The sequence below is a fragment of the Stegostoma tigrinum genome, chromosome 1 (genome assembly GCF_030684315.1).
Source record: "Stegostoma tigrinum isolate sSteTig4 chromosome 1, sSteTig4.hap1, whole genome shotgun sequence".
NCBI lineage: Eukaryota > Metazoa > Chordata > Chondrichthyes > Orectolobiformes > Stegostomatidae > Stegostoma > Stegostoma tigrinum.
Genome location: NC_081354.1, coordinates 112227551 through 112249946, shown reverse-complemented (window position 1 = coordinate 112249946; position 22396 = coordinate 112227551). Strand labels below are relative to the sequence as shown.

The window sequence follows — 22396 nt, the reverse complement described above, 5'->3', positions numbered from 1 at the left end:
GGTGACTACTCCCTTGCTGTTCCTAATTTCCACCCATACTGACTCAGTAGGCAGATCTTCCTCGACAATGGAAGCTTCTGTAGCTGTGATACCCTCTCTGATTAGTAGTGCTACACCCCCTCCTCTTTTTCCCCCCTCCCTATTCTTTTTAAATGTTCTAAACCCTGGAATATCCAGCAACCATTCCAGCCCATGAGAAACCCATGTCTCTGTTATGGCCACAACATCATAGCACCAGGTACTGATCCATGCTCTAAGTTCATCACTTTTATTCCTGATACTCCTTGCATTAAAGCAAACACACTTTAACCGATCCCTTGGTTCCTTCCCAGGAAAATCCTTCCCACTAGCTGGTCTACCTCTTGCTACTGCCTCACCTGCATCAACGCTCACCTCTGGTATACAGCTCAGGTTCCCACCCCCCTGCCATACTAGTTTAAACCCTCTCGAACTACTCGAGCAAACCTTCCACCCAGGACATTGGTCCCCTTCCAGTTCAGATGCAACCCGTCCTTCTTGTACAGGTCCCACCTTCCCCAGAAGGCATCCCAATTATCAACATATCTGAAACCCTCCCTCCTACACCAGCTGCGTAGCCACGTGTTCAGCTGCGCCCGCTCCCTGTTCCTCACCTCGCTATCTCGTGGCACCGGTAGTAAACCAGAGAACACTACTCTGTTCGTCCTGCTCTGCAGCTTCCATCCTAACTCCCTGAAATCACTTTTTATATCCTCAAACCTATTTCTGGCTATATCATTTGTGCCAATATGTAACACGATTTCTGGCTGTTCACCCTCCCCTTTCAGAACTTTATACACCCGATCGGAGACGTCCCGGACCCTGGCACCAGGGAGGCAACATACCTTCCGGGAATCCCGATCTTGCCCACAAAATCTCCTGTCGATTCCCCTAACTATCGAGTCCCCTACCACGAGTACTTTTCTATTCTGCCCCCTTCCCTTCTTTGCCACAGTGTCAGGCTCAGTGCCAGAGAACTGACTACTATGGCTTTCCTCTGGTAGGTCAACCCCCCCAGCAGTATCCAAAACGGTATACTTATTGCTGAGGGGAATGCCCACAGGGGATCTCTGCACTGTCTGTCTGTCCCCTTTCCTCCCCCTAACTGTAACCCATAAAGATCTCCTCTTCTTACTTTCAAAATAGTGTCCTGAGATCTTTTGTGTTCAATTGAAAGGGCAGATGAGGTTACCAACATCTTAATATGAATACTGCAGCTGTCCCATATTACTGCGCAAAAATATCAGCTTACTGTTTGTCATCATGTCTGAAACCCGACTTGAACACACAAATCCCTGACTCAGAAGCAAGGGAGCTGCTTAAACTACAACTGATATTTATTTTCATGGCACACTATCTTTATGCTTACTGGTTAAAACATCCTCACTTTACTTAAAAACCTAGTTTTATATTTGTGGATTGTCAACTTTCGCTAGAATCATCAAGTAATTTTACACATTCTGAAAAATAACATAAGCTATACCCGTTACTTAAAAAACAAAATTGTTTACATCTGGTTTAGTTTATATTTGGTCAGTAATAATTATATACTTTGCTATCTGAAACTTTAAGCTGAAAGGGAAGGACTGCAAAAACTTTATGAACAGCTTTCTTCAAACTAAGAGATGACTGTCCTGATTCTCTACTGACCATGAGATACAGGACATAAATTGTCGAAGACTGCTGATTTAGGAGAAAACCTGACATTTATGTTGCTCAGAACCTGGAAAATAGAGCCAGAAAGAGCTTGCTCAGTGTAAACTTTTTCCATTTGCACATGAATTGTTTTACAGGGTTTCCAACAATTTTTGGGGAACCTAGGTTTCTATATTGAAACAACCTTTCACCATTTGAGGCGACAGGCATCTCGTGTATTTACATACCGGCCTGAATTTCGGCAAGCCCAGTTTCTAATATTTAATTAATGACGGCCTATCAGGCTTCAAACAGTTAGCAAGGGGCTGAATTTCCCCACTTGGTTTTCAATTGTATATATTATCTTTTCCCTAATCAAAGTAAACTGTTTTTGAATATATCCACACTCTTACTTCTTGTGGATTTAAAATAGTCTTTTGAACAAAAGCCACCATGAATCACTGGTTGATAGTGACAAAGCACAACAAAATCCATACCTGCTGAAATACATCTGCTCCTTCATCATAGTCCACCACAGTGAAGAACAACTTATTAGAAAATGCAGATGAATATCGCCATGAGTTTGCCAGTACTTGGTACTCCTCATTCGCCTGTCTGTGGAAAATAAGAGAGATGAACTGAAGTCAACTTACAAGACTGGGCAATGAATTTAATGTACTATTACTTACATTTCATAACCTTGAAATGATAACTCATATTAACTTTGCCTAAATAGGAGAGCAAAATTATTTCTTATTTAAAGTAATCACGCTACTATTGTACGCTTTATTCATTCATGGGATATGAACTTTGCAAACATATAACATTTGTTGCCCATTCCTAATTACTCACAAGATGGTGGTAATGACCCACCTTCTTCAACAACTGCATTCTAAATGGTGTAGCTACATCTACAGTGCTATAAGGAACAGAGTTCCAGGATGTCAACGTAGCAGCAGTGAAGGACCGGTAATGGTCAAGTAAGGATGATGTGCAACTTCAAGGGAAACTTGGATGTCATGTTATGTTGAATTGCTGCCCTCATCTCGCAAGTTAGTAGAAGTTACAGATTTGAAAATTCTGCAGCCTATTTTAGCTAAGTGCCGGTATTGTATCTGTGGAATAGTTTGGCGTGGGTATAGTTAATTTGGAGCATTTTAGCAGTACACTTGCAAAGTTGTCAGGACCATTGTCTTTGTTAGATCCAATGTACTCTGGCATTTTCTAATGTCAAATGGACTGAATCCTAATGCCCAAAGATTTGTGCTAGTGATGATGGGGACTTCTAGCTGAAGGTGGTTGCAAATACATCCCTCTTATGTTGTGCAGTCAGGGATGAGGACGTCGTTGGCTAGAGAAGTATTTGTTCCCCATCCTAACTGCCCAGAGGGCAGTTGAGAGTCAACCACATTGCTGCACATCTGGAGTCACATGGTGGCCAAACCAGGTAAAGAAGGCAGATTTTATTTTCTGAAGGACATCAATGAACCATATGGGTTTTTTTCCGACAATTGACAACGGTTTCATGTTCACCATTAGATTCTTAATACTAGAGATTATTTTTCTATTGAATTTAAATTCCACCATCTGCCATGACGGGATTTGAAGCTGGATCCCCGGTCTCTGAATTAACATTCCAGCAAAGATACCACTAGGCCATGCTGAGGTCTGTTATCATTGAGCATGGGAATACTCATAAATTGTTCTCTTCTTTAATCATTTAATTGTTCACCAGCATTCTTAACTGCAGTGCTTTGGTCTGATCCATTTTCTTGGTTTTGTCTGCAATCTGTTGCTTCCATTGTTTAACATGCATGCTTATTATAACTTTACTAGGTTGTCACCTCATTTTGAGGTACAATTCGCTGCTCCTGACATATTCTTTTACTCTCCTCAACGAACAGGACTGATCTCCTGGTGTGAATGCAATGGTACAGTGAGGAATTTGGTGGGCCATGAGATTAAAGATTGTGATGGAATAAAATTATACTGCTGCTTGTGATACTCAGCCTTGAATTGCCAGTTTTGTTATGAAGCTACCTGATTTTGTGTGACAGAGGCACACAGCGTGATGGGGGAAGTCTGTAGTGTAAAGAGAGAATTTTCTTTCCATAAGACGGTTACTTCTACTAGCACTATCAAGGGCAGATGCTTTTATGAGTGGTAGATTTGTGAACACAAGATCAAGTAGCTTTTTTCCATCATATTTGTTCTGCTGTAGATGGAGACTGCAAAAACAATGCTGACTGGCAACTATGTCCATCTAGACTTGCTCAGCACGGTCAGTAATGACACAACTCAAATACTGCTGTTGTCAGAGTCTGGAGTTCCAAACCCACAGCATATCCTTGCTGCCCTTCACACTTCTTCGAACATGGCGCTCGTTATGGAGGAATGCTGATTCATCAGTCAGGGAGGGCAGAAGATGATAAACCGTAGGAGAGTTAATTGCTCATATTTGATCCGATGTCATGAGACTTCCTGGAGTCCAAAGTCAATGTTGAGGACCACATGACCACTACATACTGTCTACAGCTGTACAACCTTTGGTGGGGTTGTCCTATCATTGGAATGGGACATAGTTAGTGATGTTGCTGGACGGTTATGTGAACATGGCTTTGTCACTCTGTTGCTTGACCAGCTCATGACAATATTCCCTCTAAATTGCGCAGCTGCTCCAAAAGTCCATGCATACCAGTTGGCATTTCAAAGCCCTGCAAATGTATTCAGTTCCAGTTTCTGCAGGATCTACTGTGCATTTACCTTGGATGTCTAAGTGGCAGCTGAAGAAATTACAGGAAGGGTAGGGCTGTGGGACACTTCTCCAAATTTAGTCAGAAGTCCCCAGATATTAGTGAGGAACACTTTCCACAGTCAAGACATTGTGTACAATTCTGAGAATGCCTTTGTCATTTGTCGTGTCTACATGGCCTTCACTGTTCACCACAATAAAATCTGTAGATTGAAATTTAAGATTTTATTTCAAGTGGGAATAAGAGTGAGTTTCATGGCATCTGGTCTGTAACGGCCTGGGGTAATTTTCTCACACAATCTTCCAATTTTCACCTCCCTAATAATGCAACTGATCTTTGGGCATGGCTCTCAAAGAATCAGAATGCTCACAATGGCAAGAATATCCAGCTTTCACAATCCAGCACTATGTTTAAAGTTAAAATTCGCACTGCCTCAGATGCTGCAAACCAGTAATAACCTCTCAAGCTAATCTGATCCAACCCTGTGTACGCGTCAGATAAAAGACACACTAGTTCCTCATTTCCAGGGCAGTGATCTGGAGTAGCTTCGTGGACCGAGTGGTGGAGACAAGGGGAGTTCTGTTCCTTGCTGACTGCAAAAACAGACCACGCCAAGAGACAGACCTGGCCTGTACACAAATTGCAAAGTGGGTCAGTGCTGTTTCCCAAGTAAAAAGGACCAGGCATCTAGGTCAGTCATCCTCCATAATCCACAAGTCTTAATGTAGAGACCCTCCATTCTGCTAGTCACACACTAAGGGTCAGCATTCTCTCTCTAAGTCTGCCACTTTACAAAAATGTCACCAAGGCAGATAGAATACAATTATCAATACTGTATGCATCATATCCATGCAAGGGCTCTCACTTTCCTCCCAAACTACTAACCCTTCCTGTCCTCTGTCTTCACTCACTGAAGACACATCACTACCTCTCCTGACAATGCATGACAATCTCCCCTTCCCCTACTACATCCCTAAACCAGCCCAGTTCGTCCCCTCCCCCCACTGCACCACACAACCAGCCCAGCTCTTTCCCCCCCACCCACTGCATCCCAAAACCAGTCCAACCTGTCTCTGCCTCCCTAACCGGTTCTTCCTCTCACCCATCCCTTCCTCCCACCCCAAGTCGCACTCCCATCTACCTACTAACCTCATCCCACCTCCTTGACCTGTCCGTCTTCCCTGGACTGACCTATCCCCTCCTGACCTCCCCACCTACACTCTCTCCACCTATCTTCTTTACTCTCCATCTTCGGTCCGCTTCCCCCTCTCTCCCTATTTATTCCAGTTCCCTCTCCCCATCCCCCTCTCTGATGAAGGGTCTAGGCCCAAAACGTCAGCTTTTGTGCTCCTGAGATGCTGCTTGGCCTGCTGTGTTCATCCAGCCTCACATTTTATTATCTTACAATGCATGACAATTAACTGCTTTTGTACTCATTTCCATTGCAAACATTTCCTTGTTGAAGAAATAAATTGTAAAGATAAGTCCAGCAATTACAATGCAGTCAGTTTGACCTTGATGGTGATGAAGCTTCTAGAAAGAATGAATCAGGATAGAATTAGTAGATTGGAAAAAGGTAGGTCGGTTAAGAAGAATCATCATGGATTCCTAAAGGGGAAATCAAGTTTAACTAAATTTCTGGAATTTAATAACAGAAGGCTCAATGCAGTAATGTGCACAGACTTCTAAAAGACAATAAAGTGTGAAGCTGGATGAACACAGCAGGCCAAGCAGCATCTCAGTCGTTTGAAACAGTGACACACAATAGGATTGTGTAGGAAGTTATATATCATTGAATAAAAGGGTCAGTACCAAAATGAATACAAAATTGGGTGAGCAATTGGAAAAAATTGGCGAATGGAAAGAAAAGTGATCACTGAACTTTTTTTAGGCTTGAGATTGCTTTGTTGTGGAACTCTCCAAGGGTTGACAATGGGATCCTTGCTTTTTCCCTATGTAAACGTTCTAGATCTTGCTGTGCTGGGGACACTTTCAAAGTTTGCTCATGGTAAGAAACTTAGAAAAATTGTAAACTCAGGAAAATACTGCTGAACTCTAAAGGGACACAGGCAACTTGGTGAAGGGGACTGACAGGTGGTAGATGCAGTCAATTTGACGCAATGTTTTTGGTCTTAGGCTTTATTAATAGAGACATGAATAAGACCAAAAGGTAAATCTAACATGCTTAGACACTTGTTAGAGCTCAGCAGGAATATTATGCACAATTCTGGGCATTACGTCACAGGAAAGACATGAATGCATCAGAGAGGATGCACAGTGATTTACAACAGTGGCTCAGGGATGAAAAATATTTATGAAGCTAGATTAGAGCAGTTGGGGCTGTTCTCACTTACAGAGAAGGCGGCTAAGAGAAAATCTGACAGGGGTTTTCAAAACAGGGACAAATGCTGATAGAGTAGATAGGAGAAATTGTTTCACTTCATAAACGGAACAAGAACCAGAGGGGCGCAGATTTAAAAGGATTTGCAAATGAAGCAAGTGAGAGGTGAGACAAAAAAAATTAACATAATGAGTAGTTAGGGTATGGAATGCATTGCCGGGAGTTCTGGTAAAGGAAGGTTCAACTGAAGTATTCACAAGGGTACTAGATGATCATTTAGAAAGAAATAATGTGCAAGGATGTGAGGAAATAGTAGGAAATTGGCAGTAGGTAATTATACTCATTTGAAGAGTCAGTTCAGACACAACAGACAGAATGCCCTCTGTAGTGACAGCAATGAGATCAGCCAGGTGGACCTCACAGAATAGGAGATAATGGGAACTGCAGATGCTGGAGAATCCAAGATAATAAAATGTGAGGCTGGATGAACACAGCAGGCCAAGCAGCATCTCAGGAGCACAAAAGCTGACGTTTTGGGCCTAGACCCTTCATCAGAGAGGGGGATGGGGTGAGGGTTCCGGAATAAATAGGGAGAGAGGGGGAGGCAGACCGAAGATGGAGAGAAAAGAAGATAGGTGGAGTCCAAGTTCTTCAAGGACCTCAACCTTCCCCCCACAGTGATCCAGAACGCCCTTGACCGCGTCTCCCGTATTTCCCGCAACACATCCCTCACACCCCGCCCCCGCCACAACCGCCCAAAGAGGATTCCCCTCGTTCTCACACACCACCCCAACCTCCGGATACAACACATCATTCTCCGACACTTCCGCCATCCACAATCCGACCCCACCACTCAAGACATTTTTCCATCCCCACCCCTGTCTGCTTTCCGGAGAGACCACTCTCTCCGTGACTCCTTGTTTGCTCCACACTGCCCTCCAACCCCACCACACCCGGCACCTTCCCCTGCAACCGCAGGAAATGCTACACTTGCCCCCACACCTCCTCCCTCACCCCTATCCCAGGCCCCAAGATGACTTTCCACATTAAGCAGAGGTTCACCTGCACATCTGCCAATGTGGTATACTGCATCCACTGTACCCGGTGTGGCTTCCTCTATATTGGGGAAGCCAAGCGGAGGCTTGGGGACCGCTTTGCAGAACACCTCCGCTCGGTTCGCAACAAACAACTGCACCTCCCAGTCGCGAACCTTTTCCACTCCCTCTCCCATTCTTTAGATGACATGTCCATCATGGGCCTCCTGCAGTGCCACAATGATGCCACCCAAAGGTTGCAGGAACAGCAACTCATATTCCGCTTGGGAACCCTGCAGCCTAATGGTATCAATATGGACTTCACCAGCTTCAACATCTCCCCTTCCCCCACTGCATCCCTAAACCAGCCCAGTTCGTCCCCTCCCCCCACTGCACCACACAACCAGCCCAGCTCTTCCCCTCCACTCACTGCATCCCAAAACCAGTCCAACCTGTCTCTGCCTCCCTAACCTGTTCTTCCTCTCACCCATCCCTTCCTCCCACCCCAAGCCGCACCCCCATCTCCTACCTACTAACCTCATCCCACCTCCTTGATCTGTCCGTCTTCCCTGGACTGACCTATCCCCTCCCTACCTCCCCAACTATCTTCTTTTCTCTCCATCTTCGGTCCGCCTCCCCCCCTCTATTCCAGAACCCTCACCACATCCCCCTCTCTGATGAAGAGTCTAGGCCCGAAACGTCAGCTTTTGTGCTCCTGAGATGCTGCTTGGCCTGCTGTGTTCATCCAGCCTCACATTTTATTATCTCACAGAATAGGAGTTCCCCGATTGGACCAGACTAACAGCCCAATCAGAGAGCTCTGACTAACAGATATAAACAGGAGCGTCAGACATCCTAGATAACAAAGTGTGGAGCTGGATGAACACAGCAGGCCAAGCAGCATCTCAGGAGCACAAAAGCGGACGTTTCGGGCCTAGACCCTTCATCAGAGAGGGGGATGGGGAAAGGGAACGAGAATAAATAGGGAGAGAGGGGGAGGCAGACCGAAGATGGAGAGAAAACAAGATAGGTAGAGACGAAAGTATAGTTGGGAAGGTAGGGAGGGGATAGGTCAGTCTAGGGAAGATGGACAGGTCAAGGAGGTGTGGTGAGGTGGTAGGTAGGAAATGGAGGTGCAGCTTGAGGTGGGAGGAAGGGATAGGTGAGAGGAAGAACAGGTTAGGGAAGCAGAGACAGGCTGGGCTGGTTTTGGGATGCAGTGGGGGGAGGGGACGAGCTGGGCTGGTTTTGTAGTGCAGTGGGGGGAGGGGAAGAACTGGGCTGGTTTTGGGATGCAGTAGGGGAAAGGGAGATTTTGAAGCTTGTGAAGTCCACGTTGATACCATTGGGCTGCAGCGTTCCCAAGCGGAATATGAGTTGCTGTTCCTGCAACCTTCAGGTGGCATCATTGTGGCAGTGCAGGAGGCCCATGATGGACATGTCGTCTGAGGAATGGAAGGGGGAGTTGAAATGGTTCGCAAGTGGGAGGTGCAATTGTTTGTTGCGAACCGAGTGGAGGTGTTCTGCAAAGCAGTCCCCAAGCCTCCGCTTGGTTTCCCCAATGTAGAGGAAGACACACCGGGTGCAATGGATACAATATACCACATTAGCAGACATCCTGTTCACTCTGACAGCTAGCTCTGAAGAAGCTGGATCAGTGTCAAGGACTTACCATGTGTAAATAAAGGGTGACTTGGTGACAAGATACCAGTCTCCATGGAGTTATTTCAGCCTTCTTCTGGGCAGTAACATTTCTGTAATTCTGAAAGGCTGGCTTGAAGGGGTGGGGTATTTGAGATGGGTGGTGGTGTTTTTGGATGGAGTTGGATGGAATTTGAACAAACATACACTAAATGCTTCGATGAACAGCTTTTGGATGTACTGCTACCTTGTAGTATGCCGAGTATGTCTGTACCTCAATTTGCTTGAAGCAGAAGTTTCAAGAATGACATGCAAACAATCTTCAATCAAGCTAACACATCAGGAAAACCATGTGCTTTAAAGTTACCCAATGAACCAGCCAAATTCTACAGTACCTACTCTCATTTAGAGTTGATCTTTGCCAAAACTTAATGCAGAACATTAACTCGTTCTAATGTTAATGTACAGAACATGTTTGATTTTTCACAGGTTCATTGAGCCTGAGTGCTTCATCTCATATTGCCTGATGAAGCTTGTAACTTAGTTGCTGAACAGTGTCTATGGTATTTTTGGTGTGCCAAGTGATTCATTTGCAGGTCATTGAATCAATGCCAATCTATTTGTGCAGTGAGAACTAGCCAAGGTGTTTCATAATAATCAGGGGATTTACCTGGGTACACCATCCGCTACCTATTGAGTAGAAATCCAGCACTTTTTTTGGCTAATGGGGGCCAATTTTAAAAATTGTGAGGCTACAACATTTTCAAATTTGCTTAATTGGTTGTGAATAGTTCAACATTCCTACACATATCAAAAACACAGTACTGAAAGCATAACACCAAAATACTAGGACTATTTAGGAGGTCAGGCAGCATCTGCGGACAAAAGGATATTAGTGATTCAGCTTTAACCATCCATCTGCTTAATCTACTCAGTGTGTCTGGCATGCTTCTCCTTCTGTTCTTGTTCACATGATGTCTTAAACCTTTTCTAAATGTTTTTAAAAGAACATAACAAAAGAAATTAGTAGTTTCAGCAAACTTTGTTTTAGCACACGTTCTCAAAAAAACAGCAAAAATTATATACTTGAAATATCGGGCATTTACAGAATCATTCAGATCTCCGTGACATCCAACTTGTCAGTTGAGGGTGCTCATGAGAAGGCTCTCTACCAGTAAGTTTTATTTAAGGTAAAGTTGCACTATTATTTAAGTGATTTATGCTGTAATTAAAGGATAACAGTGATGTGTTTGCCCCATGCATTATGTTTTTATTACTTAGCGTGTGTTCTACATTGATTATATCGACATCTTGATTGGAACATTTGATGAACACATAAATGCGATTTAATAAAAAGTTTGCAGGACACTGATGTTATGCTTTTTACAACCTCAGGTCATTCTAAAATCAATCAATAAAGTATTTGCTGAAACATAGGACCTGATATTTACAGAGAGGTGAACAGGCATGCAGGAGGCCTCAAATGGTCAAGGAATGTGATAAAGCAGAGGAAGTGAATGAATGATTTATTGTCACATACATCTAGGGAGATAGAATGAAAACTGCTCTGTTGCCACAATCTAGCACTATTTTCAGGTAGAAAAGAATAAAAAGAAAGTACTTAAATAAAGTTATTCTTCATCGGCCAGGATCCCAAACATGGCTGCTGGACTTCTGCAAGGTCCCTGCTCTGAGGCTACTTTAACCAGGAGACCCCACTCCTGGCACCGACACCTCTAAAGTCAGTGACCCGCCCCCAATGCCAAAACAGTCTGCAATCCGAGCCAATGGCAGCCTCAAATCCCCAAGTCACCACTGATGCAGCCAATGCCTCGCAGCCATCCCAGGAGTCCACGCATTGTGCACAAGAAGTCAGGGTTTCCCACTCTATCACTGCTGCAGCCAATGCCCTGCTGCCATTCTGCAAGTCCAGCGACACTGCTCTGGACCCCCTGCAAAGTCAGGAACATGAAGGAAAAGAAAGAAAAAGATGAAAAAAAGAGACAGAGAATAACAATATGGCTGGCTTGGAGCGGATGGGCTCAGCCCAAACACTACCCAACATGCGGGCACCAACATTTGTAAACTTGAAAGTGATATCTTTGGAATATGTAGGATTCCAAAGGGGCTTGACAAGGTAAGCATTTAGAGGATTCATCCCCCACCATGGGACTTTCAAGGGCAAGAACTTTGATCAGTCAGGAATCAAGCATTACAGGGAAAGGGTAGGAAAGTGGAAATGAGAAATGTTGTGTTCCTACTGACTGACATCAAATGCACGTTCTGCTGATATCCAATTGCAGAGGCTCCTTCAAATAATGCTGTGGACTTTTTCTTTTAAATTTGATCACATGATGTAGGGAAAACTACCTGGGCTAGCATTTACTGCCTATCCCAATTGAGTAGAGATCAGATTAAGATTCAACCAAATTACTGTAGGTCTGGAGTTACACATAGGCCAAACCAGATAAGGGTGGCAGATTTCCTTGCCTGAATGACATCAGTGAATCAGATGGGTTTCCCCCCGCCCCCCTCAACAATCCACAAACGTTTCATGGTCATTATCAGACTTTTAATTCCAGATATTTTATTGAATTCATCTGCCATGGTGGGTTTCAAAACTGGGTCTCCAGAACTTTATTTGGGACTCTGCATTAACAGTATAGTGTTAGCACCACTTGGCCATCATCTCTCATTATGTCAAATCTGGACCTGATCAACAAATTTGTTAGACCCAAAGGAGGACGTCTGCCTTTCCTTCCTCACTGGAAAACCAGAAAAATAAACTCCCAGCACAGACTGTGTCACATTGCAAGTTTTGCCTGATCAGGAAAGCTGACACTGAACTCATGTCCATCTCTACGACCCCGCACACTCAATAGCCCTGTCCCCCTTCCCATTTTCAAGCCTCAGGTTAAGTCCTGATGTCATTATCTATAGTGACAAGGAAACATACGGACCCAAGAAATTTTGATTTGATTATTATTGTCACATGTACTGAGATACAGTGAAAAGTTCTGTTTTGTGCGCAAAATGTGTACTGAATGCAGCCCATATAACGTAATAATGGCCAGAGGAGTACGTGAGAATGGGTGACTGAGCTAATAGTAACCCATGTCATAATAGGACTCGGTTTGAAACATGGAAGGATAGAGTCAGGTTCGAAAGCTAGTGAACTCAATTTTGAGTTACAGATGCTGCAGTGTCCCCAAGCGGAAAAGAAGATCTGGATGTGAGTTTGCTCGCTGAGCTGGAAGGTTAGTTTTCAGACGTTTCGTCACCATTCTAGGTAACATCATCAGTGAGCCTCCGATGAAGCGCTGGTGTTATGTCCCGCTTTCTATTTATCTGGTTAGGTTTCCTTGGGTTGGTGATGTCATTTCCTGTTCTTTTTCTCAGGGGATGGTAGATTGGCTCCAAATCAATGTGTTTGTTGATGGAGTTCTGGTTGGAATGCCATGCTTCTAGGAATTCTCGTGCGTAACTCTGTTTGGCTTGTCCTAGGATGGATGTGTTGTCCCAATCAAAGTGGTGTCCTTCCTCATCTGTACACTGCACCACTATTGGGGAAACTGGAATCTGTATAGTTGGGATGGTCAACATCTGAACAAGTTGGAAGCAGCATTCTAACAAGATACATAACTAGCAAAGTAGAGAGGCTTTTAAACTAAATCAGTGGTGGCAGATAGGGAGGATGAGAGATCAAGTCAAGGAGAACAAACCTATTTTAGGCAACAAAGGTTTGAAAAAGACAGGAATCAAATTAGAGGAAAAATTCTATGCATGCACCAACAGTCGATACAAATGTTACAATGATAATAATAACAAAAGCATTCAACAAAAAGACCATGTATCTGAACACGTATCTGAGTAAAGAAATTGACAGCACACATTGAAGTAAGTAAATACAATCTGATAACATGATGGAGACATGGCCTTATGATGATAAGGATTGGGTCCTAAATATTGAGGAGCCTTTGACGTTCAAAAATTAGAAGCTAGGTAAAGGTGGAGAGGTAGCAATCTTAATCAAAGATGGCATTAGTGCAGTAATTAGTGATTACCATGATTCAGGAATCAAGATGTAAGATTTATTTTTGTGGAGGTGAGGGAAATTGAATGCCACTTGATTCAAGCCAATATCTACTAGATTCAAGTCTATATGCCAGCTAAAGGCCATTAGCAATTCAAAAAGATAATGATTCTTCTCCAGCATCACTCCACTTTCCTGTATTATATTTATATCCCCTGACCTCCTGAGAGGTCAAATATATGCCTTAAACATTTCCAACGATATAACATCTACTATTCTCTGGGTTAAAGAATTCCAAAAATTCATAATAATTTCAGAGATTTCTCCTCATCTCTGACCCTACAAATCTGTTCCTAAACATGCTGTATTAGCCTTGTGACAGAATTCAGTTTTGTACCTAAATCTGTTGCAGAGTTTCTCCCTCCTCTTTAATCGTACAAAACTCTAGAATACTGAACCAACTTTGTAACCTACATAAATCATATTTGGTTCAAAAGCCCTTTGTTATGTGGTAAGATTTTTCTCTTCTTGTACAATTAGTAGAATTATTAACACAATGATGTCAACCAATAGCACTATGGTAGTTTTAAACTGCATTTGCCATCAGCACACATTTGAAAATGTCAGATGTACCAGTTCCATCTAATTAACTCCTAAAGAACACTCCAGGAAAAATCCCATAACAATCTTAGCCTAGATAAATTATATGTGCAGTCTTCTTTCAAAAGTCCATGTTCTTCCAACTATTTTCATAGTCCAATCATTTCCAAATTCTTTTATCGTGTGGCTGATATCAAGATTGCAGGCACTAATCTGAGCTACTTGAATTCCGAGACTTAACAGCATATCTAGATAATTCCTCCAATACCCTACTATTTATTTCTGCATCCTGCTTATATTTCAATCTTTTTTATTCTGTCATGGGTTGTCAGCGTCACTAAGTGGCCCACCATTCATTACTCATCTCAAGTTATCCTTGAACAGGTGCTGGCGAGCTGCTGTCTTGAACTGCCACAGTCTATTTGATATACCCACAATGCTATTAGGGAGAGCGCTACAGGATTCTGATCCAGCAATAATGATGTATCTACAGATGTGCATGGTGAGTGGTTTGGAAAGCAGCTTGGACATGGTGGTATTCCCATATAACTGCTATCCTTACCCTTTTAGAAGGCAGTGGTCATTGGTTTGGAAGGTGCTATCTAAGGAGCCTTGATGAATTTATGCAGCTTGCAGAGACTGCACAATGCAGCTGAGTGTTGGTAGTACAGGGTATGAACGTTTCTGCATTAGCACTACAGTAGTGCCAATCAAGTTGGATGCTTTGTCCTGGAAGGTGTCCAGATCCTTGAGTACTGTTGGTGTAAATTCATTCAGGCAATTGTGGAGGACTCCATCACATTTCTTATAGCTCAGTTTCTATTCAGTAGTAACCTCCAGGATGTGATGGTGATACTACATATGGCTCTACATATTCTAGTCCAGTCAGGATTTATTTAAAATGACTTTCTATGCCTTACTAAAAGAAATGATTTTTGCTTGAGTCATTAGCTCAGTTGGCTAGAGAGTTTATTTGCAATGCAGAGTGATGTCAACAGCATGGGTTCACTTTCCACTGAGGCTAGCATGAAGGGCTGTCCATCTTGACCATCTTGCTCTTGCCTGAGGTGTGGTGACCCTCAGGTTAAACTACAACCAGTTGTCTCTCTCTAATGACAGCACAGCCTTATGGCCGGGTAAGGCTATGGAAAATTTACCTTTTACTATCCCAATGATCAGATTCAGAAGCAGAAATTAACTCACGATCATACACAAATTTTTGAAGAGTACCAACAACAGAGCTGGTGGATTTGCAAAACAGAAACAACAACAATGAGTCAGCAAACGAGACCAAGGTACAAAATAGACAGCACTATTATGATTACCTGGCATTTGGAATTCACCTGATCTTGTGATTCTACTGCTCCTGAAAATTGTCTGCTCTCAGACAGGCACAAAGAAAGCAAAATATATGGCTGGGATTCCACTTTCAGCAGATGCATTAAAGACATGTTACAGGACATTGAAGCAACAATGATTCAGAAATTCAAGGGTCAGGAAAGCTTACTGTGTGGATTAATGAAACTACAGAAATTGACATAGATGTGTACAGCTGATTGCAATTGTTCAACTTCCTGAAGAGCACAGTTTGAAATAACATTACATATTCTGCAAGGAACTTACATGGCAAACAACAGGGAGAAGAACATTCAGAGTGATGAACGAGTATTTCAAAAACCCCAGAGTTCTGAAGGGGATAGCTGAAGAGATAGTGAAGGCATTCGTGGTGATCTTCCAGAAATCACTGGAGTCAGGGAGGATCCCAGAGGACTGGAAAATTACTAATGTATTCTCCCCTCCCATGATTAAAAAGGCAGTAAAGCAAAAGGCAGGAAATCACAGGCTGATTACCCTGACCTCAATCATTGGCAACAATTCGGAGTCCATTGTGAAGGATGAGATTTCTGAATACTTGGAAGCGTGTGGTAAAATAAGGCAAAGTCGGCATGGTTTTGTCAAGGGGAGGTCATGCCTGACAAATAAGTTAGAATTCTTTCAGAGATAATGGGAACTGCAAATGCTGGAGAATCCAAGATAACAAAGTGTGGAGCTGGAAGAACACAGCAGGCAAAGCAGCATTTTAGAATTCTTTAACTGGTATTGAGCAGGTTAGACCAAGGTAAGCCAGTGAATACTATCTACTTGGACTTCCAAAAGGCCTTTGACAAGGTGCCACACAGAAGGCTGCTGAATTACGGTCCATAGTTTTAGAGGCAAGGTACTCACATGGATAGAGAACTGGCTGTCTAGCAGAAAGAGATTGGGGATAAAAAGGTCCGTCTCAGGATGGCAGCTGGTGACTAGTGGTATTCCGCATGGGTCAGAACTTTTCGTTTTGTACATTAACGATGTGAATGAAGGAACTCAGGGCATTTTGGCTACATTTTCAGACGGTACAAAGGTAGGTGGAGGCACAGGTAGTAATGTGGAGATGAAGAGGTTGCAGAAGGATTTAAACAGGTTAGTGGAGTCAGCAAAATAGTGGCAGATGGAATACAATGTGGAGAAGTGTGAGGTCATGCAAGAGACAGAGACTGCTTTTTAAATGAGGAGGTAGTTCACAAATCTGAAGTGCAATGGAGCTTGAGAGGTCCAGTTCAGGTTTCTCTGGTTTCCCTAAACTAGCAGGTTGAAGCAGTAGTTAGGACGGCAAATATAATGTTGGCATTTTTTTTGAGAAGGTTAGAATATAAAAGCAGGAATGTACTTCTGAGGCTTTTTCAGGTTCTGATCAGATATTTAGAGTATTGTGAAAAACTTTGGGCCCCATACCTCAGGATGTGCTGGCCATGGAGCAGGTCCAGAGGAGGTTCATGAGACTGATCCCAGGAATGAAAGACTTAACATATGAGCTACACTTGAGGGCTCTGGTTCTATATTTGATGGAATTTAGAAGGATGAGGTGGGGAATCTAGTTGAAACTTAGAGAAGACTGAATGGCCTGGACAGAGTTGACATTGGAAAGATGTTTCCATTAGCAGAAAAGACTGGGACCCAAGGGCACAGCTTCAGAGTGAAAGGAAGACTCTTTAGAACAGAAATGAAAACTTCTTCAGCTGGTGAGTCGTGAATCTATGGTATTCAATGCCACAGGCAACTGTGGATGCCAGGTTGTTGAGTATATTTAAGACAGAGATAGCTCGATTCCTGACTGTGAAGGGGATCAAAAGTTACAGGGAGAAAGTGGGAAATGGAGTTGAAAAACTTATCAGCCTTGATTGAATGGCAGAGCAAGCTTGATGAGCTGAATAATCTAATTTCTGCTCCTTTGTCTTATGGTCTTATGAATATCATGAGTAGGTAGTTAGACAGTCTCTTATTTCCTGATTTCTCTGCTTTGAATGTTAGTTGCCATTTTTCTTCTAATGCATGGATTCTGTCTCGATATTCTGCCATGAAGAAAGACCCAAGCAGCCCTGACCACATTCTCCCTTCCTCACACCCACCGACCCCAAATTAAGAGTATGCATGCTGAGGTGGACAGGGAAACCAATTGAACAGATTATCCCCCAGCAGACCTGCTGCTTTTAAAGGCTGACAGTGGAGAATGACACAATTGGGGTTGTTGCACCTCAAAAGGCAGTGATGATCGTTTTAAGAGATTTATGATATTTTAAATACATCTGTAAGTTAAGAACGATGTACATCTTTGAAGTTTAATTTATATTATTGTGTTAAGAAGTGAAGATATCATTTAGTTCCATTTTAGCTTGATCTTATGGGCTGGCACTAATCAGCCTCATAGTCTGTTTTGTTTCCATGCATTTTAGTGAGATTTACAGCCTTGAAGAAAAGAGCTGGGGTTAATTAAAAAGGAGGAAAAAAATGCTGTTACCTCTTGTCAGGGCAGGGAACCAGAGAAAAATAACCCAGAAAAACTGCCAGTCAGTCAGTGTGGTGTATGCCAGAGATTGAAGGACTTTTGGGCACTGGGTTTAAGGAACTTGTGCGTTCGATGTTAAAAGTAACAAGGAGTTTAGCTTACAGTTATTTTGTGCGTTTCAGGAATGGTTAAAATCATAGAATCGTACAACACAGAAGAGGTTCTTCTCTCCATCAAGTCTGCACTAAATCTACACTACATTAGTACCATTTCTGAACAGTAGGCCCATAGCCTTAAATGCTGTCATTTCAAGTGCTCATCCAAGCACTTTCTAAAGGTTGTGAGGTTTCCCACCTCAACCACATTCCGAAGCAGTTCACTGCAAACTGCTAACACTCTTTGGGTAAAAAACATTTTCATCACGTCTCCTCTGAATCTCCTGCCTTTCACCTTAACAACGTGTCCCATTGTTAGTGACCTTTCAACTAAGAGGAACAGCTTCTACGTATATACCCTGTCAGTAGCACTCATAATCTTATACACTTCTATCAGGTTCCCCTCAACTATTCCCGCTCCAATCAAAACAACCCAAGCCTATCCAGCCTCTCACTAAACCTAGGATGTTCTGTCTTGGGCAACAACTTGGTCGATCACCTTTGCATCCAGTGCAATCCTTTGCCTGACAAAGAGGTTACGTTCTGAAAGGTGATGTTTTCAAATAAACCTGCTGAGCTCTAATCTGGTGTTGTGAGATTTCTGAACTTTATAATCTGTGCCTTGAATGATGCAGGCACATGTTCCATACGCCTTCTTAACTACTCTACTCACCTATCCTGCTATCATTAGGGATCTGTGAACAAGCACCGCATGATTCCTCCAGTCCCCTGAGCTTCCTAGACTCCTGCCATTCATTGTTACTTCTTCCCCAAGTGTAACATTTCACACTTGCCAGGGTTAAATTCCTTCTAGTACTAATCTGCTGTTTTGACCAATCCATCTATATTGTCCTATCAACTAAGACCTTCTTTCTCACTGTCAAACACCAGACCAATCTTAATGTCATTTGCAAACTTACTTATCATCCCCCACCCTGCATCGAATGCCACCCCTCCCTGACATTCTCATCAACATTACTTACAGCAAAAACAATAAAGGATTTGGCACTCATGTCTACTGTATGTCACTTCCAGTTTGGGTTTCTATTCACAAATAGACTTCTACCACTACACTATATCTCCTGTCACCAAGCCAATTTTGGATCCAACTTGCCAAGTAAACCTGGACCTTTTTTTGTTCTTTTAGCTTTTTTTCAACCATTCTCCCGCTTGGGACTTTGCATCATATAATCCATGTAATGAAATCCATATAAACTACGTAAACTCCACTACCCCTAGCAATATGTTTGGCCACCTTGAAAAATTCAACCAGATTTGTTAGGAATGACCTCCCTCCGACAAAGCCATGCTTTGATCAAACCTTGCCTCTCTAAATGGACATTAATGTTCTCCTTCAAAATTATGTCCAAAGTTTTCCCCTATCATAGACATGAGACTCAATGGTCTAAAGTTCCACAGTCTATATTTATCACCCTTCTGGAAAAGTGGAACCACGTTAGCTGCCCTCCAGTCTTTTGGCATTGCCCTGTGGGCAGATTTGGATCAGGGCCCCTATGATTTCCTTCCTCAGCTCTCGAAGCAGTCTGGGACATATTAAATTGGTCAAGAGTCAATCCTCCTTTTCCTGAATAAAGACATGTAAAGTTCGCATTTAACACACTTGCAATATCCTGCAGCTTCACGTGCAGATATCCTCTTTTGTCCTTCGTTAGACTAACAACGGGAAAGAAAGAGGAGTCATCCATGAAAAAGACACAGAAATCATCCCAAACAATTAACTACAGGAGGACCAATTTCAATGGGTCAAGAATAGACCTGTACAAGTAAACTGGAATAAAAGACGGACAGGCAAAATTGTATTGAATAATGGGTTTTCTTTTAAAGGAGACAAGTCAGATACAGTCAATGTACACCTTATAGAGGAAAGGTGGATCAACCAAACCAGCATTCCCTGAGAGACAAGACAGAAATACAATAAGATGAAACAGAAAGAAAAGATGCAATGACATATGCCAAGTTGATAATACATCTGAGAACCAGAGTGAATTCAGAAAACTCAGAGTCAAGTACAAAAGGAAATAAAAGCAGCAAAGAGAGACTATGCAAAGAGACAAATAGCCAATATGAACGGGAGTCTCAAAATCTTCCACTAGCAAATGAAAAGTAAATGAGTGGGCAATAAAAGGAGAGAGAAAGTCAATTAATAACCAAAACTGAGACTCCTGCATGGTGGCAAGTGAGCATGAATGAGGTACCAAATAAATACTTTACACTTGCCTTTACCATTCAAATTGTGACAAAATCATACTGAAAGAGGAGGTAGTTGAGACACTGGATGAGCTAAAACTAAAGATGCATAGGACAAAATAGAAAGGCTGGATATACCTAAAGTTAACATATAACCAGGATCAGACCACATGGGTAAAAATGATGGATTGGCAATAAATACTGGCCTAGTCTGCCACCTACATCAAATGAACAAATAAACAAAAATACATACAAGGGCACTAATAGGAATAAGCTAGAAATTGTGGTGGTACTGTCTTTAAGCTTCCAATGGATCTGTGATGCTGCGGTCATAGCAAGCAATTGGAATATGTAAACATACAATCTTGTTTGAAATAAAGTGAAAGGACAAGCTAAATAAACAAAAGGTCAGCAACAAATATCCTCACGACTGATGACAGCATACAAATCTTTGAAAAAGCAACTAAAGACAGCTGTGTTGAGCATTCTGCCCTCAGCACTCTTGCAAAGAAGTTCTGAAACGGAGATGGTTGACCTTCAACAACTGTTACCATCCTCTTTTAATAGATAAGATGTCAAAGACAGTCACTGGAATTTCACCTCTAGCATTCAACTCCGTTGATATGTTTGATCAAGGCTGGAATAAGGTTAGGAGCTGGTTGGCAGAACGCAAGCTGTCAACGAGTAGGCTCTTGCTGAACAGATAGCTCTTGGTATTGGTGTGATGACCTCCTCCATAACTTTTCTGATGATTAAGAATAGATTGATAGGACAGTAATTGGCTCAGTTCGATGTGTCCTTCTTTTTGTGCACAGGACATAACTGAGCAAATTTCCACATTGCTGGGTGGATGCCAGTGTTGCAGCTGTACTTGAACAGCTTGGCTATGGGTGCAGATTATTCTGGAAGGTAAGTCTTCAGAACTACTACCAGAATCCACTGTCTTCACAGTACCCTTTCAGCCATTTCTCAAAATCATATGAAGTGAATTAAATTAGCTGAGATGTTGGGGTCCATGAAATAAGGTCAAGGTGCAGCAACCACTAAGCATCTTTGATTGAAGATGACTGCAAACTTCTTTAGCTTTAATACTGATGTGTTGAGCTCCATCAACATAAAGAATAAGAAAATTTGTGGTACATTCAACTTGTATTAGTCATTTAATTATCCATCACCATTCAAGACTGATGTGGCGGGAATACAGATATTACACCTGATTCTCTTGCTGTGAGATCACTTAATCCATTTATTGCATACCACTTCCACTGATTAACCTGGAAGCAATGTTCTCACACACCTGAATCAGCTTGATGGCTTTTGCAATTTTGTCAAGTAATTTTTCTCTTTTGTTGGTTCCCTTGCCAGTTTAACAGCTACATCCTTTACGATTCAGCCAACTCAAGCAATTATGGTATTACTGAGCCGATCTACAAGTCTCCCACATAAAGTGCATCTGTGCCCATGCCACCCTCATTGTTTCTAAAAATTGACGTTCAACACTGATGGGTACTGACTCAGCTGCAGGCAAAAGGAATAAAAAGCACCAAAAACATTATGTTTTATAAGCTAACGTCAAAAAACTATTTTGCACCATATGTATAATGTAGTGTATAGGAGAATGAATAATTTGTTCCCAAAGAGAATGAAAACTATCCTTTAGATTAAGATGGGCAAGAGGAATTGGCTATCTTGACATTATGAGGAGTTGTCCTGTGTCCAATGACTAGATGGATTCAAATGGATGATTTGCAGATGTAAGCTACTACCAGAAATATGGCATTTCAATATGCTCAGAGCTATGGGGGAGTCCTTGAAGGGTGCAGTTCTTGTCAAGCATAAGTCATCTTCAGTTGGAAGGTGGACCAAAAGAACAGGAAGAAGGCCCAGGGAGAGATCCCTAATACTTGAGCCAGACAGCAAGTTACTGCCTTCAGCAAGATCAACATACTGCAGGCCGACTATCTTTTTCTGTTTGTTCTCTAGTATCAATGAAGCATATTCAATTGTCATATATCCTAAACCTTTTTTGACTAATTATCTTATGTATAAAATCCATTCTGCTACCGCCCAACAAACTTTGTAAACAAGCTGAAAATTCCTCACGAATTGTCGATTGCCTTAATTAGGTAATCATGGTCATGAACCCCCAACACTT

At 42.4% G+C, this 22396-nt stretch overlaps 1 protein-coding gene across 2 annotated transcripts in view; it reads right to left on the bottom strand.

The window, feature by feature from the left end:
* tusc3 (tumor suppressor candidate 3) overlaps nt 1-22396 on the bottom strand; it is a 405732-nt gene that overhangs the window by 271021 nt on the left and 112315 nt on the right. For both annotated transcript variants that reach the window (XM_048544990.2, XM_059651455.1), the window contains exon 3: nt 2151-2268. In XM_048544990.2, coding sequence (XP_048400947.1) covers nt 2151-2268 — 118 coding nt within the window. The remainder of the gene's footprint in view (nt 1-2150; nt 2269-22396) is intronic.